At 41.6% G+C, this 27,009-nt stretch overlaps 1 protein-coding gene across 1 annotated transcript in view; it reads right to left on the reverse strand.

The window, feature by feature from the left end:
* Nucleotides 1-313: 313 nt before the first annotated feature.
* The window catches only part of chaf1b (chromatin assembly factor 1, subunit B), a 53,550-nt gene continuing 26,854 nt past the window's right edge, over nucleotides 314-27,009 (reverse strand). The window contains exons 4-11 of the mRNA XM_048603042.1: nucleotides 24,227-24,297; nucleotides 22,001-22,094; nucleotides 13,556-13,625; nucleotides 13,379-13,470; nucleotides 9,050-9,206; nucleotides 6,857-7,288; nucleotides 3,619-3,704; nucleotides 314-721 (exon numbers count right to left, since the gene is read on the reverse strand). Of these exons, the coding sequence (XP_048458999.1) occupies nucleotides 594-721; nucleotides 3,619-3,704; nucleotides 6,857-7,288; nucleotides 9,050-9,206; nucleotides 13,379-13,470; nucleotides 13,556-13,625; nucleotides 22,001-22,094; nucleotides 24,227-24,297 (1,130 nt within the window). The 3' untranslated portion in view covers nucleotides 314-593. The remainder of the gene's footprint in view (nucleotides 722-3,618; nucleotides 3,705-6,856; nucleotides 7,289-9,049; nucleotides 9,207-13,378; nucleotides 13,471-13,555; nucleotides 13,626-22,000; nucleotides 22,095-24,226; nucleotides 24,298-27,009) is intronic.

A 27,009-nucleotide genomic window follows, 5' to 3' on the forward strand; every position in this document is an offset into this window, starting at 1 on the left:
AATCACTATCCACTACCTTACATCCTCATTATATCCTCCTTATTACACATAGATATCTACACGCAGAAAATGCATGACAATGTCAAACATTTCAAATGGGAGCATGGCTTGAGTTCACTCATTTACTGACATTAGCAAGCAGGTTAGTTGATTGTTATACATTCTACTTGCTGTGCAGAAAGTGGTTGAAGCACTAAGTCACTCCACTTCAAGCACATGTGCAGCATGAAGGATATTTGAGCTGCGATATAGGGGCTACATCAAGTTGAATCTTTTCGGGACTGGAATATCAAGTGCACATTTCAATCAACAGTAACAGAAAACGCTTTTAATTTTAAGACATAATTGATGCTACTTTGTACAATGATTAACTAAAACAAGACTATTCACATTTAGAAACAGCCTAATGTCACCAATACCAGGAGGACAAAAGGATGTTATATGTAAAACTTGTAACAAAAAGAATAACAAAATTAAGAGGTGCTTTACACTGCAACTTCCAGCTTGCATATACATCTACACATTGCAGCAAAACTGATCACACTGCAGAATTTTATACAAAGTACATGTTTTTAAAACGTTCTGAGCAATGTTCATTTGTCCCTCCTGCAATCATTATTTGTTTTCAGATTATCTGTGGGACTGATGCTCTGTTTATCATCAATCCTCGAACGTTTAGCATCTGGCGACTTGCATGAAGGATCGTGGGAAGAAGGTCTCTCTGAAACATAAAACAGTGTTTAATTTATAAAATGTAGCTTTGCCCAACTAAACTATACACATATATTGGATAGGGACTGAACGCTACACAATTGCTATGCCTCAACAAGTTCAGTAGCCCAGCAACACACGCTGTTCAAGGTCAAAAAATTTAGAAGAGTGGTCACTTCAGAAAACCAGATGAGCAGCCAGCACCAGCAGAGCCATCTCCCAGCAAAGAGACAATGGCCTCAAGGTAGTGGACAGCCCTCAAAAATAACATTTATTCACACAAATGTTTTATTTGGAGGCATGTTTTGCTGAAACCGCCAGCGTCTTCCAGCAGCTGTTAAAAAAAACTGCTTCAGCAACAATTTGAATTAATAAAACATCCTTGAAATGATCCAAGGTCCTCCCTACAGAAAGTGTAAGTGGAGCGGAGGCTCATCGGATCAGCCATGATCTCATTGACTGGTGCAGAAGGGCTGAATGGCCTGCCTCTGACCCTGCATCTTACACTGCCTGGAGGGGTTCAGGCAGTATTCATTTATCCACTTCTAATTATTCAAAACATGCATTTCACTAAATTTCTCCCACCAACACAGATTTGTCGCACTAAATCCTCCTCTGCTTGTCCCCAGTGACACAGCAGAATAAAGCACCAGCTACACTGCAGGATCTTACTGCCTATGGGTATCCTGACCAGAGACTGATCTTATTCTCATCTGAAATACACTCAAGCTCGTCACAGCAGCAAACAGCAATCCTGGGTTCAATCATTTCTACTTTTGTGGCTGAGGCCAATGGTGCCAGTCACACTGTGCCACCACCCAGCTGAGAGTGGCTCAGCAGCAAAACCCAGGGAGTGAACCCGAATATAACCAAAAGAAAACTGGAGAATGCTGGGGAAACTCAGCAAGTCCAGCAGCATCCGTGCAGGTAGAAGTTACTGCCCATCCCTAATTGCCCAGAGGGCAGTTAAGAGTCAACCACATTACTATGGGCCTGGAGTCACATGTAGGCCAGATCAGGTAAGGATGGCAGTTTCCTTCCCTGAAGTACATTAGTGAACCAAATGGGTTCTTCTGACAATCGACAATGGATTCACAGTCATCATTAGATTTTTAATTCCAGATATTTATTGAATTCAAATTCCACCACACGCTGAGGTGGGATTCGAACCCGGGTCCCCAGAACATTGTCTGGGTCTCTGGATTAACAGTCCAGCAATAATATCACTAGGCCATTGCCTCCCCGCTTATTTTGGTTCATCATCAGCGAGGGTCTCCTACAAGGTGGTGGGGATGTTTGATCTCTTCAGTGATGCTTTAAGGACATCCCTGAAGTGTTTCCCCAGTCCTTCTAAGGCACTGACTATACCCTAAGGGTCATTTACTAGCATTACCATCTACTATTACCATTACTAGCATCACCCTTCCGACTCTCAAAGTCAGTATCTGACAAAAAGTTTTTATTTTCCAAACATTAAAAATAGGAAGTAAATATAATTACATAACTGGATGTGAGAGATATCAGGAACTGTTCATGGTCTGTCTTCAAACATTAATGAAAATAGTGAGCTCCGAACCCAATAAACTATTGCAATAGAACACAGATTCCACATGTAATAGAATTTCAGAGAAGAATAATAAGACGGAAATAGTAGGGAAACTTTACTCAAATATTAACTGGAGAAGTTCTGGTGTGCAAGGTAGACAGAGAGTAAAATTGTAATATCTATCAAGGAGAAATTTTTCAGCTAGTACTTAGAAAGCCTTACAAGGGAAGGGACAGTTCTGGAACTAATATTCAGACACGTGAGTGAGAGGGCGGGAGAGAGAGGGCAAGAGAGAGGATGAGAATGTAGAGGATATAATTACAAAATCTGTGAATTACAGGAAAATTGGGACAAGGATAGCCATAAATTGCAGGAGAATATCAATGGACTGGTCATGTGGGCAGAGCAGCGATAAAAGGAACTCATCCAGAAAAAAAAAGTGAGGTAATGCACTTCACAGGGTGTAACAAGAAAAGAGATTACACAATGAAAGTGGGACCCTGGTAATTACTGAAGGTCAAGGGATCTTGGTGTCCATAGATCATTGAAGGTAGCAGGGCAGGTAGATAAGGTGCTTGAGAACACAAATGGGACACTTACCCATAACAGTGAAGGAACCAAATAGAAGAGCAAGATGGTTATACTGAAACCATATAGGCCACATGGTTCCGGTCACATTATAGGAAGGATGTAATTGCATTAGAGAGGGTGCACAGAAGATTTACCAGGATGCTACCTAGACTGAGTTATGAGGAAGGATTGGCTACAGTGGGGTTGGTTTCCTTTGTTCAGCAAAGGTCAGGTGGGTGTCCTGCTAGAGATGTACAAGATTCTGAGGGGGACAGACAGGATGGATAGGAAAGCTCATTTTCCATTACTAGATGGGTCAATAAGCAGGGAACAAAGATTTCTATCTTTTATCTTAAATCCATGAGGAGAGTTGAGGAGAAGTGTTATCACTCAAGGGTGAGTGGAGTCTGGAACTCTGCCTAAAATATGGTCAAGTCAAAAACTCTTGTAGCATTTAAGCAGTATTTAGATCTTCACTTGCGTTACCATATCCTTCAGGGCTATGGGCCAAGAGCTGAAAAATGGGATTATGGCAGTCAGATCTTTATTGAACTGCACAGACACAATCAGCCAAATGGCCTCCTTCGTGATGTAACTCTCGATGAGTCACTCTGGCCAACAGAAACCAGCTTCCATCAGAGACACAAACACACTTTCATCTGCTAGACTTATACTGTCACCTCAGCCTTTCTTAATTCATGTTACTGCTTTTAATCTCAAAAATGAGACCAAGACTGATAAAGAACAAGTCTCAAATTTGGTTCATCGATGGTCAGATATCACATACTCACCATATGCTATTTTTTCTGCTTGGGTTATGGCTGGTGTTGATGTCACCTGGGAGGAACTTGAGTTCAGAGCAGTCAGTGAGATTCGCCTAGAAAAAGCCCCAAAACAGCTTGTTACTCAAAGTCCCCAATCACACAAAGGATAGGATACCCAAGGCATTTCAGCACAAAATTCACACAACTGTAAGACCAAATGCCCTGCTCTTGTCAGCTTCCAAACAAAGACCAGCTACGTACAAGCATGAGAGATGGAATTCCTCCCAGGTAAACATACAAAATGGAAAAGAGCAGATTGTCACCTGTTTTACAGTCGACCTGGTTTTCCTTTTTCACTGACCTCAAATGACTAGAAAATGCAGCAGACTGTAAGCCAGGCTGTCAAGGTATTGCCTCCTGCTTGGTGCTACTGATCAAGGTGAATTTCATTCTCTGACTTTAACTTATTCAGTAGGCTGGCCACTTAATATTGTCACATTGTCGACTATATGACGAGACTAAATTAATCAGAACATATATAACGTTAAAACTGGCAAGCAGTGAACAGAATTACTGCAGCTTAACTGAACAGCTTTTAAAAACCACCCGTCAATTAAACCTGTCAACTTCAGTGGTACATCCAATGGGCAAAAGCTGCTGGCTTTACTTCTAAGGTTGTTGAGCAATTGTTAGCCAGGTCTGACCCTTTGATAATAGTCTGGGTTAACACTCAATCAGTAGTCTGTATGGATCCTGTTGAGAAATCATAAATGTAAATACTAACATAATCCAAACTGGCATAGCAGCAGGACAAGTCAAACTCTGTATCAATAATTCCTGGGCACAGACTGGTCAGAAATAGAATGATAAGATATTTTTCAGTGTGATTGTATCACATGTGCTATACACAGCTGCTCTCTGGCCAGTTAGCAGCATCATCATGATGCCCTATTAGCACAGTGTCCCATACACTCTTTGCAGTGAGTTCAGTCTCCCCCGACTCTATATGCAGTCCTCATGTGGTGTGGAGTGCTTAAAACATCAGGCAGCACCGTTCTATTTCAACAGGAGATGTTGAGTGAGGTGTGTTCCCATCTCTGATGGATTGTTTGCTCCTAGGCAGTTTTCCCACCTCAGCAGCAATACGCAATGTGAGCCACACACATGTGGAGCACACCATTTCTTTAATCCTTTGATGGAAGTTAACAGCTTGGCCATTTGTTGCCCATCCCTAACTGCCCTTGAAGAGGAGACAGTGATCTAACCACTTTAGCCCACGTGGTGTTGTTACTCCTGTAGTGCTGTCAGGAATGGAGTTTCAGATTTTTGATCCAGTAGCAGTGAAAGAACAGTAGCATTATTCCAAGTCAGGACAGTGTGCTGAGGGTTCCCTGCCAGTGGTGGTGTTTCCATATACCTCTTTCGCCGTGTGGTACAGATAATGAATTTGGAAGGTGCCATCCAAAGATTTGAAGGAGGCTTGGTGAGTTACTGCCATGTGTATAGTTTATTGTGCACTCTGTCATCAGTGATGGAAGTAGTGAATGTTAGTACCTCTCCTACTCCCGAGCCTCCAAATTCTGGCTTTTCTTCCGAAACCAACCTCACGCTTGGACCCACTCGCCACTTCCCTCTCCTGGATTTGCACTTCCCACTCACTGCCTAGATTCAATCTAAATTTTGAGCTCCACTTTGCGGGGAAGTGAGAGTCTCAATGGCTCAGAGGTGCTATGGCTTTTACAATCCAAGGTTTTTTTCCCCTAAACGACTGTCAAAGCTGTTGCTGCTGCTGCCTCATTGTTCTTCCCCCCCCAAGTCCTCACAAACAGTGAGGGTTCAAGAGAAGAAACGTTTTTAAAAAGCTGTTTCATTTACCCATTTTTGAATGCGGGAGTTTAGCAACATAAATCATTTCAGCTTAGGAGGTTATGATGTTCTAATATTTTTTCCCCTGATACAGAAGGTCCACAGAATCTAACCGCATGTTTAACTCCGGTTTTCATCAGCACCAATATCTCACCTAATGCTGTGACTTTCAGGAACACAACGACAAGTGAGGTCTTAGTATATCTGAGGAATGGCGAATAATGCTGAACACTGTTCTCTGATCATCGCACATCAACACTTCTAACTGCGTAACAGAAGGAAGGTCATTGATGAGGCTGCTGAAGATGGTGGCGTCTAGAACCCTACCCTGAAAATCTCCTGCAGAGACACCTTGGGATTGAAATGACTAACTTCCAACAACTATCTTTCTTTGTGCCCGACATAATTTCAGACAGCAGGAAGTTTTAGACACGAATGTTTTGCAAAGGGGACATACCTTCGTGATCCTCCACATTACTGGGTAGATGTTAGTGTTGCAGTAGGAATAGCTTGGCCAGGATGCCACTAGTTCTGGAGCACAAGTCTGCAGTACTATTGTCAGAATGTTGTCAGGGCCCACAACCCGTGCAGTACCCATTGCCTCAGCCATTTTTGATGTCACATGGAGTGAAACTGGTGAAAAAGTCAAATTGGCTGAAGACTAGCATCTGTGATGCTGGGGACCACTGGAGGAGGTGGAGATGGATCAATCAAATAATACTTCAGTCTGGTGTTTTGCACTGATGTATCGGGCTCCCCCCTCATCCTGCTAGATGTTTAATTGTCCACTGCCATTCACAACTACAAGTGCCAGAGTTTAGATCTGATCGCTTAGTGTGGGATTGCCTTGCCCTATCTGTTGCTGAAGCGTGCAGCTTCCATAGTCTAGAACACAAAGACATCCTACGTTCAGCTTAATTGTGTTGACACCTTATTTTTACATCTGCCTGGTTCAGCTCCTGATATGCAAGGTTGATCCTTTGGTTTGATGGTAACGGTGAGGGGGGAGATATGCCAGACCACGAGGTTACATTTCTGCTGCGAATAACTGTCATGTAAATATAAACAGATGTGATCATTTACTTATTCATCATTTTCAGGAATTTCCCTTTCCTGGACTGGAGGGAGCAGGCTGGAAATCTGAAATCTTTGGTTGCAGTTCTACCAGTGTCTGTCATGGAGGCTGTCACTGGACTCCGTGATGTGTCTGGCCTTGAAAACCCTCTCATTAAAAAAGTGTCAGGCATAGACATTAATATTCACTTAACGTTTAAGAGTTATATTTTACTTTTCAAATGTCTGAACTCTCCTTAAGCTTTTTCTGAACCAACTGCAAGCTAAGAGGGACAACCACTGGAGCGATTAAGGAATTGACAGCGGATGTGAGGTTCAACTTTACCTGGGCACAGGGGCTTTGCTGGGTTTGCTCCAGGCCTCCAACGTACTCAAGGTGATCCTCCGGGGCTGAGAAGCCTTGCTGCCCTGTACAGCAGTATCTGACAAGGATGGGGAGGCTTTGTTTGTGTTGGGAGTACTGGGCATCTCTTTCGCAGGGGCTGTCGCTGCACTGAGTGTGTTTGGCTGAGCAAGGGCAGAATGGTCCTGCTGATCCACAGTCCGAGCAGCAGCGCCGCTCTCCGTCAGTTTTGGGGTGCCAGCAGATAACCGGTTTGCTTGACCCTTTTTCAGTCTTTTCTCTGAGATGCCAGGGGCCTGGATGGAGAGCACTGGCTTTTCTTTCAAAGGTACACCCAATTCACCTTTCTCGAACGTGACAAAAGAACAATATCCATCTGTGGACGATATAGTGAGGAACATCCCATCTCGTGACCTATTTGAAAGGATACATGCGACACAATTCAGCTAGAATTCCAGAAACTTTTCTCAGAAGTAGTCTATTTGAAACATTCACAGTTCAGCAAAGAGGAGACAAAACTGCAAACGTCTCAGTTTAAATACATCAGGACAACTCGGACCATCAAGTAAAAGTTGCAAGCAAGCATCCCAAAACAGCAACATATTCCACTCAAATAAATTTTTACAATCTCAGTAATATCCCTGGCCAATTTCATTACTTAAGCAATAATTACAAGAAGAATTTTCATTTGGTCCAGTGGGATGTTCACGCTGATAGTGGGTCAAACTGATGTAATGAGAGGTTGGCATAGCACAAGGTTGGGGCTCACCACAATACAGTATTATTAGCTGAGGCACAGAGCTTAAGAGCAGGGAGGTTATGCTGGAACTGTTAAAAAATGTTGTTTAGACCACATCTAGAGTATTGTGTGCAATTCTGAAATCCACATTATAGGTAGGATGTGACTGCCCTTAAGAGGGTTCAGAGGAGATTTTACTATAGACCTTTATGACTCTCCGACTAACATGGCTATTTTCCCCGCAATCAGCAGCTCCAAGTCCTTTATGGACAGAAATACAGTAACTAAATAAACTGCAGACAAGTCATCCAAGGCCACTGATTATTTTAGATGTGAAAATGGAACATACAGAATCTGAAAGTAGGTTAACAGCACTTTTACAGTTGAAGATGGATGCCCCACCAGATGTTGCATGGCAGAAGACAACTGGTAAACGGAGATTCGGGTGGGCAATATTCCAACTTAAATGAAAGGCATTGGGATTTCTTCCCAACAATGTACAATTTTATACAATGATTCTCAAAAAGTATGATTCTCCGTTTTTTTTCAACATTGCTTTGGAATCCCAGACCTTATGACAAGTGGTGATTCACATTAATGAGGACTTTCATATCATTCAACCTTATTCATTCCTAATAACAAACCTTCCATTTTCCCGAAACAGCACGTAAGAATTATATTCCAAATTATGGTCATAAGTTTATTAAGATGACTTATTCTTAAAACAAAAAATCTATTTAACATATTTAACATCTATGTTTGACAAAATAATTAGGTGTGATAGGATCCATAGAAAACAATTTGTGCATTTCCTGGTATAAGCCTGGTTAACCATTTAGCATTATTAGGCCACTTCTTTTTGCCTCTTGTCACAAACACTAAGCAACATTTAAGTGAAGATCTTAGAGATGGATGCCATTTGCCTAAACAACATTTTCAAACATGCCAATCTGCTAGGTCATACAGGCACAACTTCAAAGTTATGCAAATTAAGAATGGGTCATCCATCAGCAGATACTTTACCACTGAGATACAAAAGAGAGACAGAGACACAGGTTTAAACCTAAGTAATGGATAGCCTCAAGAACAGACAGTGTACATAGGCAATACAGAGGTAGACAAAGCTTAAACATAATTATACTTAGATCAGAACAAAACAGCTCAAGCTCACAGCTGTAAAGTGCAAAGTGGAACAGTGCATTAGTGGAACTAATCTAGTTGCCAATTGAAGCCAAGACACTACCCTCATTTAAAATTGCTGAATTGGAACAATGGAAGGTTTGTTATCAGGAACGAATAAGATTGAATGATAAGAAAGTCCTCATGAATGTGAATCACCACTTGTCATAAGGACTGGGATTCCAAAGCAATGTGTACAAAATGGAAAATTCAAAGCAAGCACATTGAGGGATCTTCCTTCGTAAATCTTTTCTTACCATGTTATATCACTCAGGGTGTGATAATGGATATTTGAGATATAACCAAAGGGCACTGTCTGTTGAGTGTCATACAAGAGAACGGAATCTTCTGAAGCTACAGCAAACACCAGCCGATACGGCAACTTAAAAATGTTCATCTTCTTATGTGACTCATCTAAATATGAAATCAAAACTTGAATTAAAATTCTTTTGGGGAGGGTACACAAACAATTATTATAACAGATAAAAAGACAATTTCAAAAGTATTAAGACATAATCTAAGAAGCATTCTACTTCAATAGGACACACCAGCTAGCTCAACTGAAAAACAGAAAATACCGATAAATGCTTCAGTCAAGCCCAAGTTCTGATGAAGGTCTGAACCAGAAAAAAAACAAAAAAAATCTCTCTTCCATATCTGTTGTTAAATTTACAAATCCTATTATTTTACTTTAATCTTCTCAAAAATATTGCTTGTTCATTGGTATCCATGCTCTTCCTGCATACATTATTGTGACAAAAATAATGACATTGAATACCTTCCATTATATAAAGTCGGAAAATAGGAGCAATAGGCCATTTGGCCCTTGAACTTGCTCTGTCATTCACTACAACCATGACTGAGCATCCAACTCAATAAACTCCCCATACCATATGATCCCTTTGGCCCCAAGAACTATATCTCACTCCTTTCTGAAAACATACATTGTTTTGGCCTCAACCGTTTTCTGTGGCAGAAAATTCCACAGGCTCAACGCTCACTGCGTGAAGAAATTTCTCCTCATGTCAGTCCTAAGTGGCCTACCCTTAGACTGTGACCCACTGGTTCTGGGCTCCAAGGTCAGTGGGAACATTCTCCCTGCATTTACCCTGTTTAGTACAGTCAGAATTTTATAGGTTTCTATGATAACACCTCATTCTTTTAAACTCCAGTAAACATAATCCTAACCAATCCAGTCTCTCTTCATACATCAGTCCTGCTACTCCAGGAATCAGTCTGGTAAACCTTATGTTAAGCAAGTGAAAAAGATATTTTTTGATGTACCTCCGCTTGTACACATCAGGACGATTCAGAAAAATGCCTGTTCAAGGGGAAAAGCAGCATTTATACTGCATCAGAAAAGGGTACTGATTGGTTGGCAAGTGGACTTTGATTGGAAGAAACATTACCGTGGAAAACACACCTATTAATGCTGCTTGACAGTTCAGTGCCAATCTTTGTTTAAATTTTAACCCAGGCAATGGCCTGACCAGCAAACGTTGTTCAGAGATAGTAAGAACTGCCGATGCTGGAGTCAGAGATAACACAGTGTGGAGCTGAAGGAACACAGCAGGCCAGGCAGCAACAGAGGAGCAGGAAAGTTGACGTTTCAGGTTGGGACCCTTCTTCAGAATCTGATGTTACCTATTTTGCTGGGTTGAAATGGGAGCAGAGCGTGCACATGTTCTGTCTGTCTGTAAAGAACAGGGCCCTGTGCATTAATATACGTAGCTTCTAGTACATGCTGCACAGTCTGATTTTCAAACAATTTTGGGTTGTCAAAGCAATTCTTTACACATTCAAGATTATCCACCAAATGTTATCTAACTGCAGAATTACATTTGATATTAGACACTGCAAGTGTGGACTAGGTTGGAATCATTCAGTACTTTACTTGTTGTGACCAGCCAAAGGGACAGTCTGCTTGATTTTGAGATGTACAGCCTACTTAGCTCATCACACCAGCACTAAAATTCATATATCACATTACTCATTTGTCAGATAAGCAGATTGTCTTTTTGGCTTTTAGTGCAGCATCCAGTTACTGATGAACACCATTCATGTTGGTACTGCATAGGCAACGAGAAACAGCTCACTTCACTTGTTGATCAAACATCCGAGATCCCTCACCCTTCCAGAGTGACTGAGATATACTAGATCCAGGATCAAGAGGGACTGCCGTGGGACACTCCAGGAGTTTGCTTGATATGCAGTGAGAAACCTGATTGGGGTGTCCATGATCCCATAGGGTGGCTTTGATACACCGTATTTCAGCATCAAACATGCATGACAATCAAATGGTACAGATTTATGAGGTTTTCAATGAACACAATCTTATAGCACGTGGAACTGAGCTATGTTTCTCGAGAGAGAGAGAACACTTGAGTCGAAAATTTCTCTCAAACTCTGCATCGTCAGTATTGAATATTCAAACCACTTCACATCTGACCTGTCCATATTTTATAATTACAACCTCTTATTAAATGGTTCATCACATTAATCCATGAAGTGTTCCTCTCTCGCTCTTTCTCTCCTTGAGACACATGGCTCTTAACAACAGCTCTCCTGTAGACTGTCAGCACTGAACAAAAACATACATTTTCTGCTCATATTTGACAAGAAGACAAGATCTTTCCAGTTCTCTTCGTTTTTGTCAAACAAACAGTGTTAGCCTCAAATTACAAGCTCTTCACAGCCACATATCAGTATCATAAACTTGACGTGAGGCTACTACTAATCCTGGCCTTGGCAGCAGTGACAAAAATGTAGGGATAACTTCATCTTATCTGAAGTGCTCTCCGATGTCTTTATGAATAGAGTTATAAAAATGCAAATCTTCCCTACCCTTACATAATGTGATTATAGGGACAGAACTTCAGGAAACAAAATTAGTCAGGGCACTTCCTCTAACCATCAGTTAATGACCTACTCCCCACCATGAGTATAACATGCGGGGAAGGAAATGGCAGACGCTGAATCCCACCTTCATCTGTCAGAGACATTACCTAAGGAGTGCCTTCAACGTGTCCTCAAAGTGGAGCTGGTCATTAGACCAAACATCAGGAAAGTAGAGTGCTACTGCTAATTAAACTACAAAGGGCTATATCTTCCTCAACAGTGATAGAAGATCAGCCATCAATACTGTGGACTAGGAGATAGCTCACTACAGAGGATGTAAAAATGTCCTGGTTTATGTGGACCCCTTTCAGACTCTTTCTGGACCAAAAGTTCAGGAAGTAAATGTTATGTCTAGAAACTGGTGATTCATTGACTTGGAGGTCAAGGGTAAAACATGACTATATGAAATGATTTAAATGTGCCAGTTTCTCTGGGGCCAACAGGAGGTAAGATTTAAGCTAGTTGACACAGGTAGTAAACTTACCCTGGAGTAGAGGACCTTCGAAGTACAGACAGCACCACTACAGATCATCTGTTGGGCATCTCAAAATTTAACAGCATTCTCCATCAGCAAAGTAAGGCAATATGTTTACCCATGACCCTTTGTAAAGTTCAGTATATACAAACTCAAGAAACACTGATACAAGTATCAGGGTGAAATTCATCACAGTATACAGATGAGAGCAGATTGGTATCTGTTTTACATTTTGCCCAAATTTTATTTCCTTCGACGTCAAGGGAAACAGAAGCTCAGCTGCCGGTTTGGTGCTGCTGTCCGAGATGAATTTAATTCGCTGACTTTAATCTATTGAGTTAGTTGGTCACTTAGTATCATCATATTGTCAGCTTCATGAAGCTTATCCTAAATTTCTCTCACCAATTTACATCAATCTTATCCACTGATCTTAACTGCAACTTTAAATCAACAAGCAATTAATTCTGAATTACATGGGAATAACTGAACTGCCTATTTGTAAACTCTGTTTTGTTTTAATATTCAATGTGTAAATACTGGCAATGATTTGCAACTTATTAAACAATGGTTAGTGCATGACTTTTGTTTTCCAACTGTCTTCAACCATGGCCCAGATTAACATATTCAGTACACAATAGTTCGTACAAGTCTTGATGGGAAATCAGGAATGTAAATGCAAATACAATCCAGACTGGGACTGATGTGACAGTTCATACCTGGGCACAATTAGATTCTGGGCAGAAAACCTTAGGCACTCCTGGATGACAGGCATAGAGTCATAGACTCCTGCAGCACGGAGACAGGCCCTTTGGCCCAAACTGGTCTATGCCAACCAAAATGTCCATCCATGCTAAGCCCATTTCCCTGCACTTGGCCGATATCCTTCTAAACCTTTCCTATCCATGTATTTGTCCAAATGGATAAAGGACTCACTTAAAGCCTTCGACAATTATTCCCAATTTCAGTGCTCTTATCAATCGGATAGCGTGGCGATGCCTCTTGTCTAGTTGTACATATGAAATAATAGATAACTAACAAGAGGAGATTCCTGACACCACTCAGATCATCTCTCCACATGAATAAGACTAGACAGGACAAAAGAAAATTGAGGCAGCAGCAGTAAAGAGAAATAATTAAACTCCATGTTCCTTGATAACTGTTATACAAAATCAGATACAGTCAACGAGTGTTCACACCACTGCATCAGACTCACCTTCGACCTTTGGTTGCCTTAGCTCAAAAAATACCGGGCAGCAGCGAACAGCCAGAGTAGCTTTAGCAGGACAAGGCAGATGGGCTATGGGCCTTCAAATAAAAGATGCACTGGTGAAGATAACTCGCAAATTTCACACAAGTATTCAATATTGTAATAATACAGCAAAGGTCCTACCTTTTCAGATTTTTCCTGGAAAATACATAGGTTGTGTTCGTAACGTTCTCTCCAGCTTCAACGCAACCAGCTGAAAGAGGAGTCACAGAATCAATAAGAAGGTGCTGCGCAGCCACATAAGCAAACATGAAACACAAGACCCAAACAAAGAACAATGGGAACGCATCTGGAAGGGAGTGGGGTGTGATTTTCAGATTGGATCTGGTTCTGATCAATAGACCTATCAAAAATTGAAGCCAATTTCTGTTTCTATATCAGCAGTTAACTCAAACAGTAGCCACAATGCCCCCAGACAGATATAGATCTGAAATGTCTTGCTTAGTTACTACAGTGTGGAATGAGGCCATTTGGTCCACACTGACCTTCCGAACAGCATCACACCCAGATCCAGACCCTTCACCCTATCCCCGTAACCCTGCACTTCCCTTTGCTAATCCACATAGCCTGCACATCCCTGAACACTATGGGCAATTTAGCATGGCCAATCCACCTAACTTGCACATCTTTGGACAGTGGGAGGAAACCGGAGCACCCAGAGGAAACCCGTGCTGAAACAGGGAGAATGTGCAAACTTCGAACAGACACCAAGACTGGAACCAAACCCAGGTCCCTGGTGCCGTGAGGCAGTAGCACTAACCACTGAACCAACGGGAATGTCTTCCTAAATCATTCTCACAAACTGAAATAATTGCACAAAACTACCACCATTGGCTTTGAGCTATGGGAATAAACACTGGAGAAAGTGGGAGAAGAAAGCTGACAGATACTTCCACACAATAGAAAGTCATCAAGTCAGTTTTAGGAACCGATAAACTTATCCTTGAAAGAAACAAACAGCAGCACAGTTTTCGTTTCAAAAACTCCTCTCATCCAACCACTTCTAAGTTTTAATGTTGTCCTTCCAAACAGGGCATCAAAATTAAAATCATTGTTTAATTCTTTGTAACTTTAATTACAATGGCAATACTCAATTCAACCAAAGATTAGATTGGTTGCTGTTTAAATATTTATTCAATTGCAGAGAATGTACCATTGGGAGCAAGTTCAGCAAAGCAGAAAATAAACAGTCTGTGTTTCTGGATTGCTGCAAAACAACTATTTTAATAGTGGCTATACATAAATATTAGCACAGCATTTCATGAGGACATTGGTATGGGATCACAGTTCCATATGAACAAAACTCCAGAGTCACTTTACAGCTGGAACAACAGCAGATACTAGCTCACCTATAAGTTACATCCCAGCAAGAACTAACACACACAAAGCTAAGCATCTAAGTAGAGCAGTAGTTTGGAGCAGATGATGATTCTTTCAGGTCAAATCCCATTTCAGACATAACCAAAGAAACTCAACGCCTCTGTACGCACATTAAGTGATACATTTCTGAACTTCAGGGCTGAGTTAAGAGACAATAAACTAACGAAGTAGAAGTACAACAAACTTTTTGTTTATTATCCATCACCTATGGGACCTCGAATATGCCAGTTGATCAAATATTCTGGATAATCAAGAGGTATAGAAGGTATAGAGGTATAATGCGGGAAGTATACACATCGTTTTACTTTACTTACAACATAAATCACAAATAATAACACAACTTTGCCTTCGATAAAACTTACCAGGAGAGAGCTTTCTCACTCGAGCCTTCAACTGACTACTTGGACATTGCGGAGATCGCAATAATACAGTAAACTTTTGGTATTGGAGGTATTTAATTATTGCCGGTTTATCAACAGTTCTGGCTCATGAGGTGCCGTTTAAAACAAAGTTTGTTGTAGTTTTGCATTACCTGATGTCCCTAGAACTTTAGGACATCTCAAACCAGTTTCCACCTTAAACCGAACCAATTTCTGCAGTACAGGAATCTAATTTCTGTGGGACATCGCTATGCATTTTAAAAGATACTTACACATAAAATGCAACTGCAACATTAATCTTCAGAAAAAAATTCAACTATTAATGCAATCGTACATTAACTCAAACAAACAATAACGTGCAAATTGTAATTATTTCAGTTTAAACATTTGGCCACTTATTTTCAACAGCTGTCTGTGCTCATTCCAAATGCACATACTATTCCCAGGAAAGACCAGCATGTTTTTGCTTGGCACAGACACAAAGGAACACTAACATTCAAGGGTTGTCCTTGGAGAGGATCCTTCTCCGAGTGCAGTGGGTTTTTTTTTTTTAAAAAAGTATATTGGATCTCTACTCAGCAACAGCAGCAGAATTCTAACACTTGGCAATGAAGACATCTTCCAAACATTTGCAACTACCTGGACAGATTTCTCAGAAGCAGCAACAAGGTCCAGGAGATGTGCAAGACTATTAATTTTGAAACAGTTATTATGCAGTCCTTACAGAGCACAGTATTTGCTCTCACTCATGTAGGAGATATTGTCTATATAATAAACCATTCCCACCCCCTTCAAGCAACATTATAATATTTCACTGAAACACGAATAACCTATTCTGATGCTACACATCGGAGAAAAAAAAAAACTCCTTTCTTTGCAAAGACAATTTACTCATCCAATGCTGTCTACCCCTACCAAGGCAGGCACCAAATGAAGAATATTTCTGCATATTTTCCAACTGCAAACTTCCATTGAATCTCCTCTTCATCTGTTAAATGTACATCAGACTTTCCTCAATGCCCGCAGGGAAGGGACAGTCTCTGCTATTTTTTGACATGGATTTATGCAGGACACTCTTTATTCTCATAAATCATCCGTCAGCAACATTTTCACAGAATCCTGTGGAAGCCCAGGTTCTCCATTTATAGTGATTGTCTGAAACAATGGCACCATGGCATGTTTCTCCTAATACCACACAGCAAAGTACTACACTGTCCTTCTCCTTGTTTGTTGGAAAAGGAATGATCTGTGACTGATTTGTGAACATCACCTACTTGAGTGATGTGCAGAAGTTTGCTCCTTGCTGTAGTTTGATACCAAACTCAAAAGGAGACGTTGAGCAGTAACATAATGGAGCGATCACTGAACCACAGTAATCAGAATGCAGTGCCCTGTTGAAACTAGCCTATCCTTGATCTCTCAATTCTAAAGCCAAGTTTTGTTAACGACAGAAAAGTAAGTTCAACTTGGTGTTGTACAACTGGACCCGAGAATGTACATTCAAAACAGTTCCCACCAACAGGCAAGAACAGAAATTAAAACATCCTCTCAAAAACAAGCTCTTAGTTTAAATTAGCAACAAGAGAGCAAACAAAAGACACAAATCCTCTTATTACAGGGAACCTTATTCAAAAACATACAAGAGCCAATTTGCAAAGCTTCAACCCCTCTGCTGAGCCTCATGTCCTGAACAAACAGCTCAGAGAATCGGAGATCAAACCACTCCATTTGTGAAAAGTACCTGTTTTTACCTGAAACCAGAAGGGCTTCCTCTTGCATCAGATTGTCCAAACCGTGGAAACCTCATGGAGCTCCAAACTAAGATATTTCAACATCACTTTGGCTCTGACAATGTGTCTCAGGCTAGGCCTAGAACAGGGCAGGGCGTGGGCAATGGCAATGGTGGATGTAGAATGTGTCATCTATGGCGTGAGTGTGTCCAATGCCTGACCCATTCACCACAATAACTGGCAACTTGAAAAGTTCACAATTGACATCAGCAAGGGGCTCAATACTGGTGTTTGGTATGTCCCTAGGAAGCCAGGGAAAGCAGGATGTAAAACCAGCAATGGAACTCACGTTTGTGCAGATGAAGCACAGGCTATTCCTGTCCCAGATTCACCCTCTCTATTCAGGTTGTGAGCTTCAGTAAACAGCTCAGAGAATCAGACACTGAGATCAAACCACTCCATTTGTGAAAGTCCCTGTTTTTACAGAAACCAAAAGGACTTCCTCTCACGACAATTTTCCAAACCGTGGAAACCCCATGAGCTCCAAATCCTGTTTTGCATCTAAAAAACAACTTAAAAGCACAGCGACATCTACACCAGTGTTCCATCCTGTTCCAAATTTATGTACCCATGAACCTATCATGATTAATAAGGTATTTCTGGTATCATTCCTCTCGATAGTCTTAATGGTTTGTTAGAATAACTTGACAAAGTCTGAAGTAGTATTTCAAGGTGAGTTTATCTACACCAGTTCATATCTTCTATAATTCTACAGAGTCTTTTCTCTATCAAGCTAAGACTGAAGAGCATCAGTCTCCCAAGTCTTTGCTCATACATGTTAGAGTTTCTGACTTTTTCAATCCTAATTGCTTCTCAACATGCCTTATCTGACTCACTAAAAAAATTACTCAAGATAATCTATGGTTTTATTGTGATCTAACTATTCTCTGTTGACACAAAATTCAACAATCTATTAAACATTGTTCCTCACAGTGATTTAACATCTATCACAAGCAAACTTTGTTTGAACTTTGGCTGAATCTACATCATATGTAATATACAGGGACCCTGTCAATATGTTGTATCCAGTGCTCCCTCTGCAAAAAGTGCACAGCAACCCGAAGATACCATGAACTGTCCTGTTTAAGGTAATACAGCTGTAATGTGGTCCCACATGTTGAAATAAACACACAACAGCAGAAAGGAGGAGGATCGCTTGTATTCCACAATTAACTCTTCTTACTTTTATTGCACTGATTTACCCAAGTGTTAATTTTATGCTTTTTGTTTTCAGTTTCTGCCTGCTTCATACTTTAGTTCCACCCCTATTTTCTGTGAACTTGACTAGTTTAACTGGGCACCCTAATCAGGAATATGCAGGGTCTCCTGACCAATCCATGAACATCCCACTCAGTCCCTCTCACTTAAACAATCACTTTCTTATCAAATAACTCACTACTTTCTTTCTTCAGCCAATTTCACATTCAACCATTGCTTCTCTTGAAACTTCCATTTTAGAGGCAGTGGTTGTTTTAGTGGTCATGTCACTGGAGTCACAATTGGTGGACATGGGTTCAAATCTTAACATGGTAATTGGCGAAATTTGAATTCAATAAAATTCTGGAACTAAAATGATGAGCATGCTACTGCAATCAAATGTCATAAAAACTCATCTGGTTCACTAATGTCCTTTAGGGAAGGAAATCTGCCAACCTTACCCAGTTTGGCTTACAGGTGTCTCCAGACCTAGAGAAACAGTCTGGCATTTGACTTATTACTGTCACATGTACCTGGGTACAGTGAAAAGTTTTGTTTTATGTGCAGTACAGGCAGATCATGCTAATACACAGTGCATTAGGGTATTAGAACACAGAGTGAGGAATACATCGCAATGGCTGCAGAGATGCACAGAGCAAGATCAACATTAAATCTGAAATTTGAGAGGTCCATTCAGAAGTCTAATAAAAGCAGGGAAGATGCTGTTCTTGAATCTATTCATACATGTATACAAACTTTTATATCTTCCGCTCAATGGAAGATGGTGGAAGAGAGTATTACTAGGGTGGAAGGAGTCTTTGATTATGTTGATTGCTTTCCCAAAAGAGCAGGAAGTATAGATGGACAATTCCAGACAATTAGGAATGGCAATAAATTAGCAATAAATGCTGGCCTTGCCAGTGACACCCATATCCCAATAAACAAAATTCCTCTCAAATCTCCACGTTTTCACTTTAAGTAACAACACCCTTTTCAAGGGCACATGGGATTTTTATCCGATTGCTCTCTGACAGTATTCCTTATATTTGTTCTTGACAATCACTTCTATATTTTACCACATGCTGATTTTAAGACAATGATCAGTCATTGCCAAGATTAGAACCATCTTGCATTCTTGAACCAGACTGCTATCCATTTTTTCTAATCTGCCTTCAACAATCATCGACTTTCTCAAGATGTCTGCTGGCACTTTACCTGACCCAGAAAAGGAAACATACCCTCCATCAGAATCCAATGACTAACACTGCTCTGATGGCATCTGTTTTTGTTACATTGGCTGTCTTGGAAATGCTTATTGCAAGAAAATAAGATTGGTAATTCAAACATTTCTCAGCTTCCATTGTCTGTCCCTCGCAAAGGGGACAGTGCTACCACCTGCTGGTTGCTGCAAGTTTGTAACATCAGCAGCAGAGCTTCCCTAAAGGTTCTTATCATGGCATCATGTGACTGATACATCAGACTGTAGATATACTGCAGGGAACTCTGGGAATGCAAGTTGGGACTGGGGGAGGCAGCAGCTTTAGAGGAGCGTGACTCAGATCAATAAGTTGCTGAAGGATATGTGTGGTTTAGAAAACAATTTGCATAGACTTTTGAAAGGGTATCTGAAATAAAACAGCTTTGTGATTCAAAGCAGTTTTTTAACACTTCAATCCACAACTGAAACCATTTGTGATTAAGAGTTGTACACCAGTTAGCTAATGTTTTAAAAATCAATTCTCTCCTTTGAATCACTGGAGAGTGACGTACCAGCAACATGTAGCAGCTCCCGCATGCAGACTGCATTGGAAAGGGCAGGCAGAGGCAGTCTAGAGTAATATATTCCCCCAAAATGCAGAAATGTCCAGTCTACAACCCAGATCATTAGGGGCTCCTCTGGTAGAGTGGTAGCATACCAACCTCTGAGGCAGGAGGCCTAGGTTCTATCTCTGAACAAGTTAGAGAGTCAGAGTTGTACAGCACAGAATCAGACCCGTCGGTCCACCTTGTTCATGCCGACCAGATTTCCTAAATAAATCCGGTTCCATTTACTAACATTTGGCCCATACCACTCTAATCCCTTCTTATTCATGTACCCATCCAGATGCCTTTTAAATGCTGTAATTGTACCAGCCTCCACCACTTCCTCTGGCAGCTCATTCCATATACACACCACCCTCCGCATGAAAAAAGTTGCCCCTCGGGTCCCTTTTAAATCTTTCCCCTTTCACCTTAAACCTATGACCTCTAGTTTTGGACTCCCCCACCCTGGGGAAAAGAGCTTGACTATTCACCCTATCTATGCCCCTCATGATTTTATAAACATCTATAAGGTAACCCCTCAGCCTCCGACGCTTCAGGGAACATAGTCCCAGACTATTCAGCCTCTCCCTACAGCTCAAACTCTCCAATCCTGGCAACATCCTTGTAAATCCTTTCTGAATAACATTCTTCCTATAGCACGGAAAGCAGAATTGAACGTAGTGTTCTAAAAGTGGCCTCATCATTGTCCTGTACAGCTGCAACGTGACACCCCAACTTCTATACTCAATGCACTTACCAATGAAGGCAAGCATGTCAGACACCTTCTTCACCACCCTGTCTACCTGTGACTCCACTTTCAAGGAACTATGCAGCTGTACCCCTAGGTCCCTTTGTTCAGCAACACTCCCCAAGGCCCTACCATTAACCATATAAGTCCTGCCCTGGTTTGCCTTACCAAAATGCAACACCTCACATTTATCTAAATTAAACGCCATTTGCCACTCCTCGGCCCACTGGCCTGTCTGATCAAGATCCCGTTGTACCCTGAGATAATCATCTTTGCCGTCCACTACACCACCTACTTTTGGAGTGATCTGCAAATTCACTAACCTTACCTCCTATATTCATATCCAGATCATTAATAAAAATGACGAAAAGCAGTGGATCCAGCAGCAATCCCTGTGGCACACCGCTGGTCACAGGCCTCCAGTCTGAAAATAAACCCTCTACCACCACACTGTGTCTTCTACCTTCAAGTCAATTGTGTATCCAACTGGCCAGCTCCCCCTGGATCCCACATGATCTAACCTTACCAACTAGTCTACCATGTGGAACTTTGTTGAACGCCTTACTGAAATCTATATAGATAGTGTCTACCATTCTGCTTTCATCAATCTTCTTTGTCACCTCTTCAAAAAACTCAATCAAATTTGTGAGACATGATTTTTCACACACAAAGCAATTGAAGACTCTCTCTAATCAGTTGATTGGAAAGCATCCACAACACAGATCATTGAAGAGCTGTCAGGAACTGAAGTCCTGAATTACTTTTCTCCTCTTGCCCTCAAAAGTATCAGTCCAGCCATTACTGTTGCCTTGGCTAAGATCAAGTATCTCATTGCTGGCCAGGGAGGCATGGAAACCAGGGCTTTCCAATTCTGATGCACCTCTGTCACTGACTCATCAAGTTCCTCAACTCTACTGTCCAAAAGAAAAAACAGAGTTAAGTTACACTGGACGTGAAAACAAACCTGTAAATATCACCACTTTTTCTGAAACAACCGCTTGGGTATTTCCCATATATCCTAAAACCAAGTACTCTTTAATATTGCTGAAAAGAGACACGTTGCTGAAGACCCTCAAAATAAACACAAGGATTCCAAAATTTTAAACTCTCACAACAATTCATACTACAGGAGGAAGTGGTGTTGTTTGGCTGGCAAGAGGAATTTTGATAGCCTGAGGGGTTGCTGTGGAGAAAGGAAGTAGGGAAATTACTGGTTCCAAGTTCTCATCACTCTACGGAAGAAGGATCAAAGCATCAGAAACCTGCTTACCTGGAATGAGCAGCAAAGAGCCATCTGGTGTGAACGTGAGTCGTCGGAAGAAAGACTTCATGCCATCATCATGAAACATTCGATAACTCTTGGTCTGTCATCAGTTCAAAATATGAAATACGAAGGAATGAGTTCTAATTCCAGCAATTGAGTGCTCCCAAGTAATTTGTTTCCATATTTCACACTTGCATCAGGATTCCTACTCACAAAGATTCACTTAAAGCACGAGAGTGGACAGCTAGTAAGTGGAAACAGGGTTAAATAGGATACAAAAAAAATGGTTCAAAAGGTTTCTTTGGATTCTTCTGCAGGCAGAAAGGAAGATGGAAAATCACAGGTAACAGTACAGAATTTGCTAGAGACACAGCAGGTTGAAGGTATCACAGTCATGAATACATTTGCAAAAGCCATGATGGGCAGTGAGAGAGATAAGCTATGAGTTGTAAATTACTACGCATTGCAAGATCAGTTATGTCACTCCACCATCAGCCTTGTACCAACTGTCACTTGCAGCCAACCCCCTCGTGTCAGGAATTGCTACATCTCAGCTGTAACTAGAGCAGAACATTGCATTCAGCCCAACTTGTCATCTCAGAAAGGCTCGGTCAATGGGCAATTTTCGCTGCTTGGCTGCCACGCAAGCTTGCAGTGCTGAAAAGCGAGCAACTGAAACTACGGAATATGAAACTCACTCCTGCAAGTAGCAAATTACTCTGAGGGAATTTCTTTTAAAAAAGACTTTAGCTTTTCCTTTCTGTCTCCAACTTCCTCTCTCTCAATTCGATCTTACTACAAAGTGAGATGCTCAAAGCTTTTTGTTTTGCACTGATGGTCAAACACAAGGGTACCAAGTTTCAGACTAACACAACAATTTACACAGGAGAACAAGTGGGTTAACTCCAGTAGGCTGAAGATTGCCACAGAAATAGCAGAGAACTTAATCTACTCTTTCCTCTCTATTCCTTTCAATATTTTGTGTTTCTTTCTCAATCACTAAGTTTTGCTGACAGTGAGAAAGACCCGATCTTAAAGGGGACTCCCAGTTACCCTTCAAACATCTACCCGAAAATAACGTGATTAGAAACGTGAGGCAAAAAACTTCCGATTCACACCATATGCCATGAGCTGCACAGCTCCCGCTGTTCCTGGAGTACAGAGGGACAGGACACACTGAAGCTGAAGAAGCAACGAGCAATGCTGGAACAAATCACACTGACAGGCAGGGACAAGGCCACAACTAAACTTGTAAACAAGGACGTAAAGCATAAGATATAGCAGCAGAATTAGGCTATTTGGCCCATCAGGTCTGCTCTGCCATTCAATCATGGCTGAAATGTTTCTCAATCCCATTCTCCAGCCTTTTCCTGTAACCCTTGATGCACTTACTCATCAAGACCCTGACTGTGTCTTAAAAACACTCACATGGCCTCCAAAACCTTCTGTGGCAACGAGTTCCAGAGATTCACCACTCTTTAGCTGAAGAAATTCTTTATCTCAGTTCTAAAGAGCCATCCCTTCACTCTGGGGCTGTGCCCTCAGGTTCTAGACTCTTCTTCTGTGGAAATATCTTCTCCACATCCACTCTGTCCAGGCCTCTCAATATTCTGTAAATTTCAAACAGATTCCCCCCTCATCCTTCTAAACTCCATCGAGTACAGACCCAGAGTCCTCAACCACTCCTCATAAGACAAGCCCTTCATCCTCAGGATCATTCTCGAGGACCTCCTCCAATGGCCAGTATATCCTTCCTGAGATACGGGGCCCAAAACTGCTCACAATATTCCAAATGCAGTCTGACCAGAGCCGTATACAACCTCAGCAGTATACCTGGTATGCTCTGGTATTCCAGTCCCCTTGAAAGAATGCTAATATTGCATCTGCATTTCTAACTGCCAACTGAACCTGTACGTTAATCTTAAGAGAATCCTGAAGTAGGACTAAGCCCCTTTGTGCTTGATTTCTGAAGTCTTTCCTCATTTATGCCTCAATTCTTCCTACCAAAGTGCATAACCTCACACTTTCCAACATTGTACTGCAGTCAGTTCCTTTCCCACTCTCCTAGCCTGTCCAAGTCCTTCTGCAGCCATCCTGCTTCCCCAACACTATCTGTCCCTCCACTTATCTTTGCGTCATCTGTCAACTGAGCAACAATGCCCTCAGTTCCGTCATCTAGATCAGAAATGTATAACGTGAATAGTGAATAGTAATGTTGATCTTTATTCTCACATGGGCTCTGGCAACTGCTGGCAAGGGCAGTATTTCTTCATAGGTGGCCTTTCCACCTTTGCAGCATTGTGCTGACAGAGAATTGTAATCAGTTTTAAACAGGCGAGGTGGGGCAGAACAGGATAAAACAAAAGGTTTGTGATGGAGTGGAAGTCAGGGAGAGATTAAAGAGCTGGTGGCACAGAGTCAAACGGTGCAGTAAAGTGGCAAATAAAGATGTGTCTGAAAGACGTGGGAATGGCAGGGCACGAACAGCTGCTGCCCAACAATGAGAGAGAAACTGCAGTAAAATTAAAACCAACAAAGCAAAAGGAAAAAAAATACGGGGCAGTTTACGGTGTGAAATTGGTGAACTAAATGAGGAGTCTGGAAGGCTGAGAAGTGTCTAACTGAATGATGAGGTGCTGTTTCTCAAGCTTACATTGAACTTCACCAAAACTGTGCAACGGGCCAAGGACAGAGATATCAGTGTGATAGCAAGGTGGAGAATTAAAATGACTCGCAACTGCACGCTTGTGCCAGGCAAACGGTTGGGGTCTTCCACTAAGCAGCATACCTGAAGAAACGGGTCACTGAACACCAAACATTAACTCTGCTTTCTCTCTACAGATGCTGCCAGGCCTGCCAAGCAGAATTTAACTTGCATTTGGTCTGCCTGACACAGAGCAGGTCACATTGTCAGCAGCATTTACGAAATTAAAATAATTACACACAAGTAAACCTATAACTTGGAGGGAGTGTCTGGACAAAGAGAAGCCAGGACGGAAAAGGATAGGTGTTACAGTGGACATAAGGAGATACTTTGAGAAGAGTAGGGACACCAGGAGGTGTTTAAGGAATGAACTAGGCAGTCACAGAGGAAGCAATCCCTTCAGAATGCTGACAAGGGAGGGGAGAGAAAGATGCATTCAACAGTGGAATCATACTGGATGTGGCAGGTGTGACCAAACGTAATTTGTTGAACATGAAAGGCTGGCAAGGACAGGAGGAACCCTATCATGATTCTGATAGGGAAAAGGGTGAGAACAAAAGTTCAGCAAATGGGGCAGATACAGTCAAGGATCCCATCAACGATGATTAGGAGGAATCCTTGGATGAGGTAGAAGGAACATATCAGATGGGCTGGTATGATAGGCTGTATCGTCAGAAACAACACCATGAAGACAGAGAAATTGGGAAAATGGATCAGCACCTCATCTTTTAATTAGGCATTTTATGGTCTTCAGGATCCAATGCAGATTCCAACATTTTCAAATCATAACTTTTGACCCCATTGTCTGTCTTTTATCTATGCTGACATTGAAGTAATGCTCGTTTTCCCCCGTGCTCTTGGGTAGCACCTGTTCAGCATTGTGCCCCACACACATACCCCTCCTCTAAACACACATCTTTAGTTTTGTACCTGTCCCATGACTAGTCCTCTTTGCCCTGCACCACCAATTCTTTCATATTTCCACTCCAGTCTTCCACCCTATCACTGACATCCTTTTATGTCCGAACCTATTACATTTTCTGAACTTTTGCAGTTTCAGATCACAAGTCCATGAGCTGAAATGTCAGCATTGTTGCTTGCTTGACCTGCTCTGTATTTCCAGCATTTTCTCTTTTTAACTCATTATCTGCAGCCTCCGCAGTATTTTGCTTTTGCATGGTGTGAATCATGTGTCTACTTTAGACAGTTGGGAACCCAACATGTTTCTATAACTTCAATTCTTGCATCTTTGGACCGATGATGGGAAAGAGAAACTGGCTTCAGAATGGCCAACCAGAAGCTGAAATCTCAAAATTATTTTATACCACAGGAAAGATATAATAAAGCTAATTATCAAAGACCGACAAACCTAAATATTGTATCCCAGTTTGAAAGTGGCAGGCCAACAGGTTTTGATAAGGAGAAGACTTGATACTTCTATAGCACCGTTCACCAATTTCAGACAATTCAAAGCACTTTACAGAAAAAGTGCTTTTGAAGTACCATGACTGTCAAGATATGGTAAATGAGGACAGTGCCTTTATGCACAGAACCATCCCACAACAACAGTGAGATAAAAGCCACAAAATCTATTTTCCTTACTCTTGATGGTTGGCAAACAGAGAGAATACTAAACTTGACCCCACAGCTTGTCAAAATAGTATAATCAGGGCTTCTTTTACTTTGACTAGAGAAGGCAGGTAAGACTTCAGTTTAAAGTCTCATCTGAAGGGTGGCATCTTCCACAGTGGCCACCCCCACCCCCAGAAGGGGAGTTTGTTCAGACCCAGCAACTCGTCCATTGGAAGTGATAGGCTACAGTGCTAGCTTTCTGCCATGAGAGGTCACTGCAGGCAGAGAGCTGTCAGCCATGGTTCTCATGGTTAAAAAGCAGGTTGTGTTAACATTCAAATAATCCCCTGAATTTGCAGGTTTGATGAAGTTCACTAAAAATAAAACCCAAGAAAAGATCTGCACTTATAAAAGCAGTTTTCTAAAGCACTTGACAGCCGATGAAGTACTCCTTGAAGTGTTGTCAGTACTGTTGCGTGGGACTTGCAGAAAGCAAACTCCTGCAAACAAGGTGAAAATGAGCGGGGATAGTAGGAACTGCCAATGCTGGAGAATCTGAGATAACAAGGTGTAGAGCTGGATGAACACAGCAGGCCAAGCAGCATCAGAGGAGCAGGAAAGCTGACGTTTCAGGTCTGGACCATTCTTCAGAAATGGGGGAGGAGAAGGGGATTCTGAAAAAAAGAGAGGGTGGGGAAGGCAGATGGAAGGTGGATAAAGGAGCAGATAGGTGGAGAGG

This window comes from Rhincodon typus, chromosome 11 (genome assembly GCF_021869965.1).
Source record: "Rhincodon typus isolate 14 chromosome 11, sRhiTyp1.1, whole genome shotgun sequence".
Taxonomy (NCBI): Eukaryota; Metazoa; Chordata; class Chondrichthyes; order Orectolobiformes; family Rhincodontidae; genus Rhincodon; species Rhincodon typus.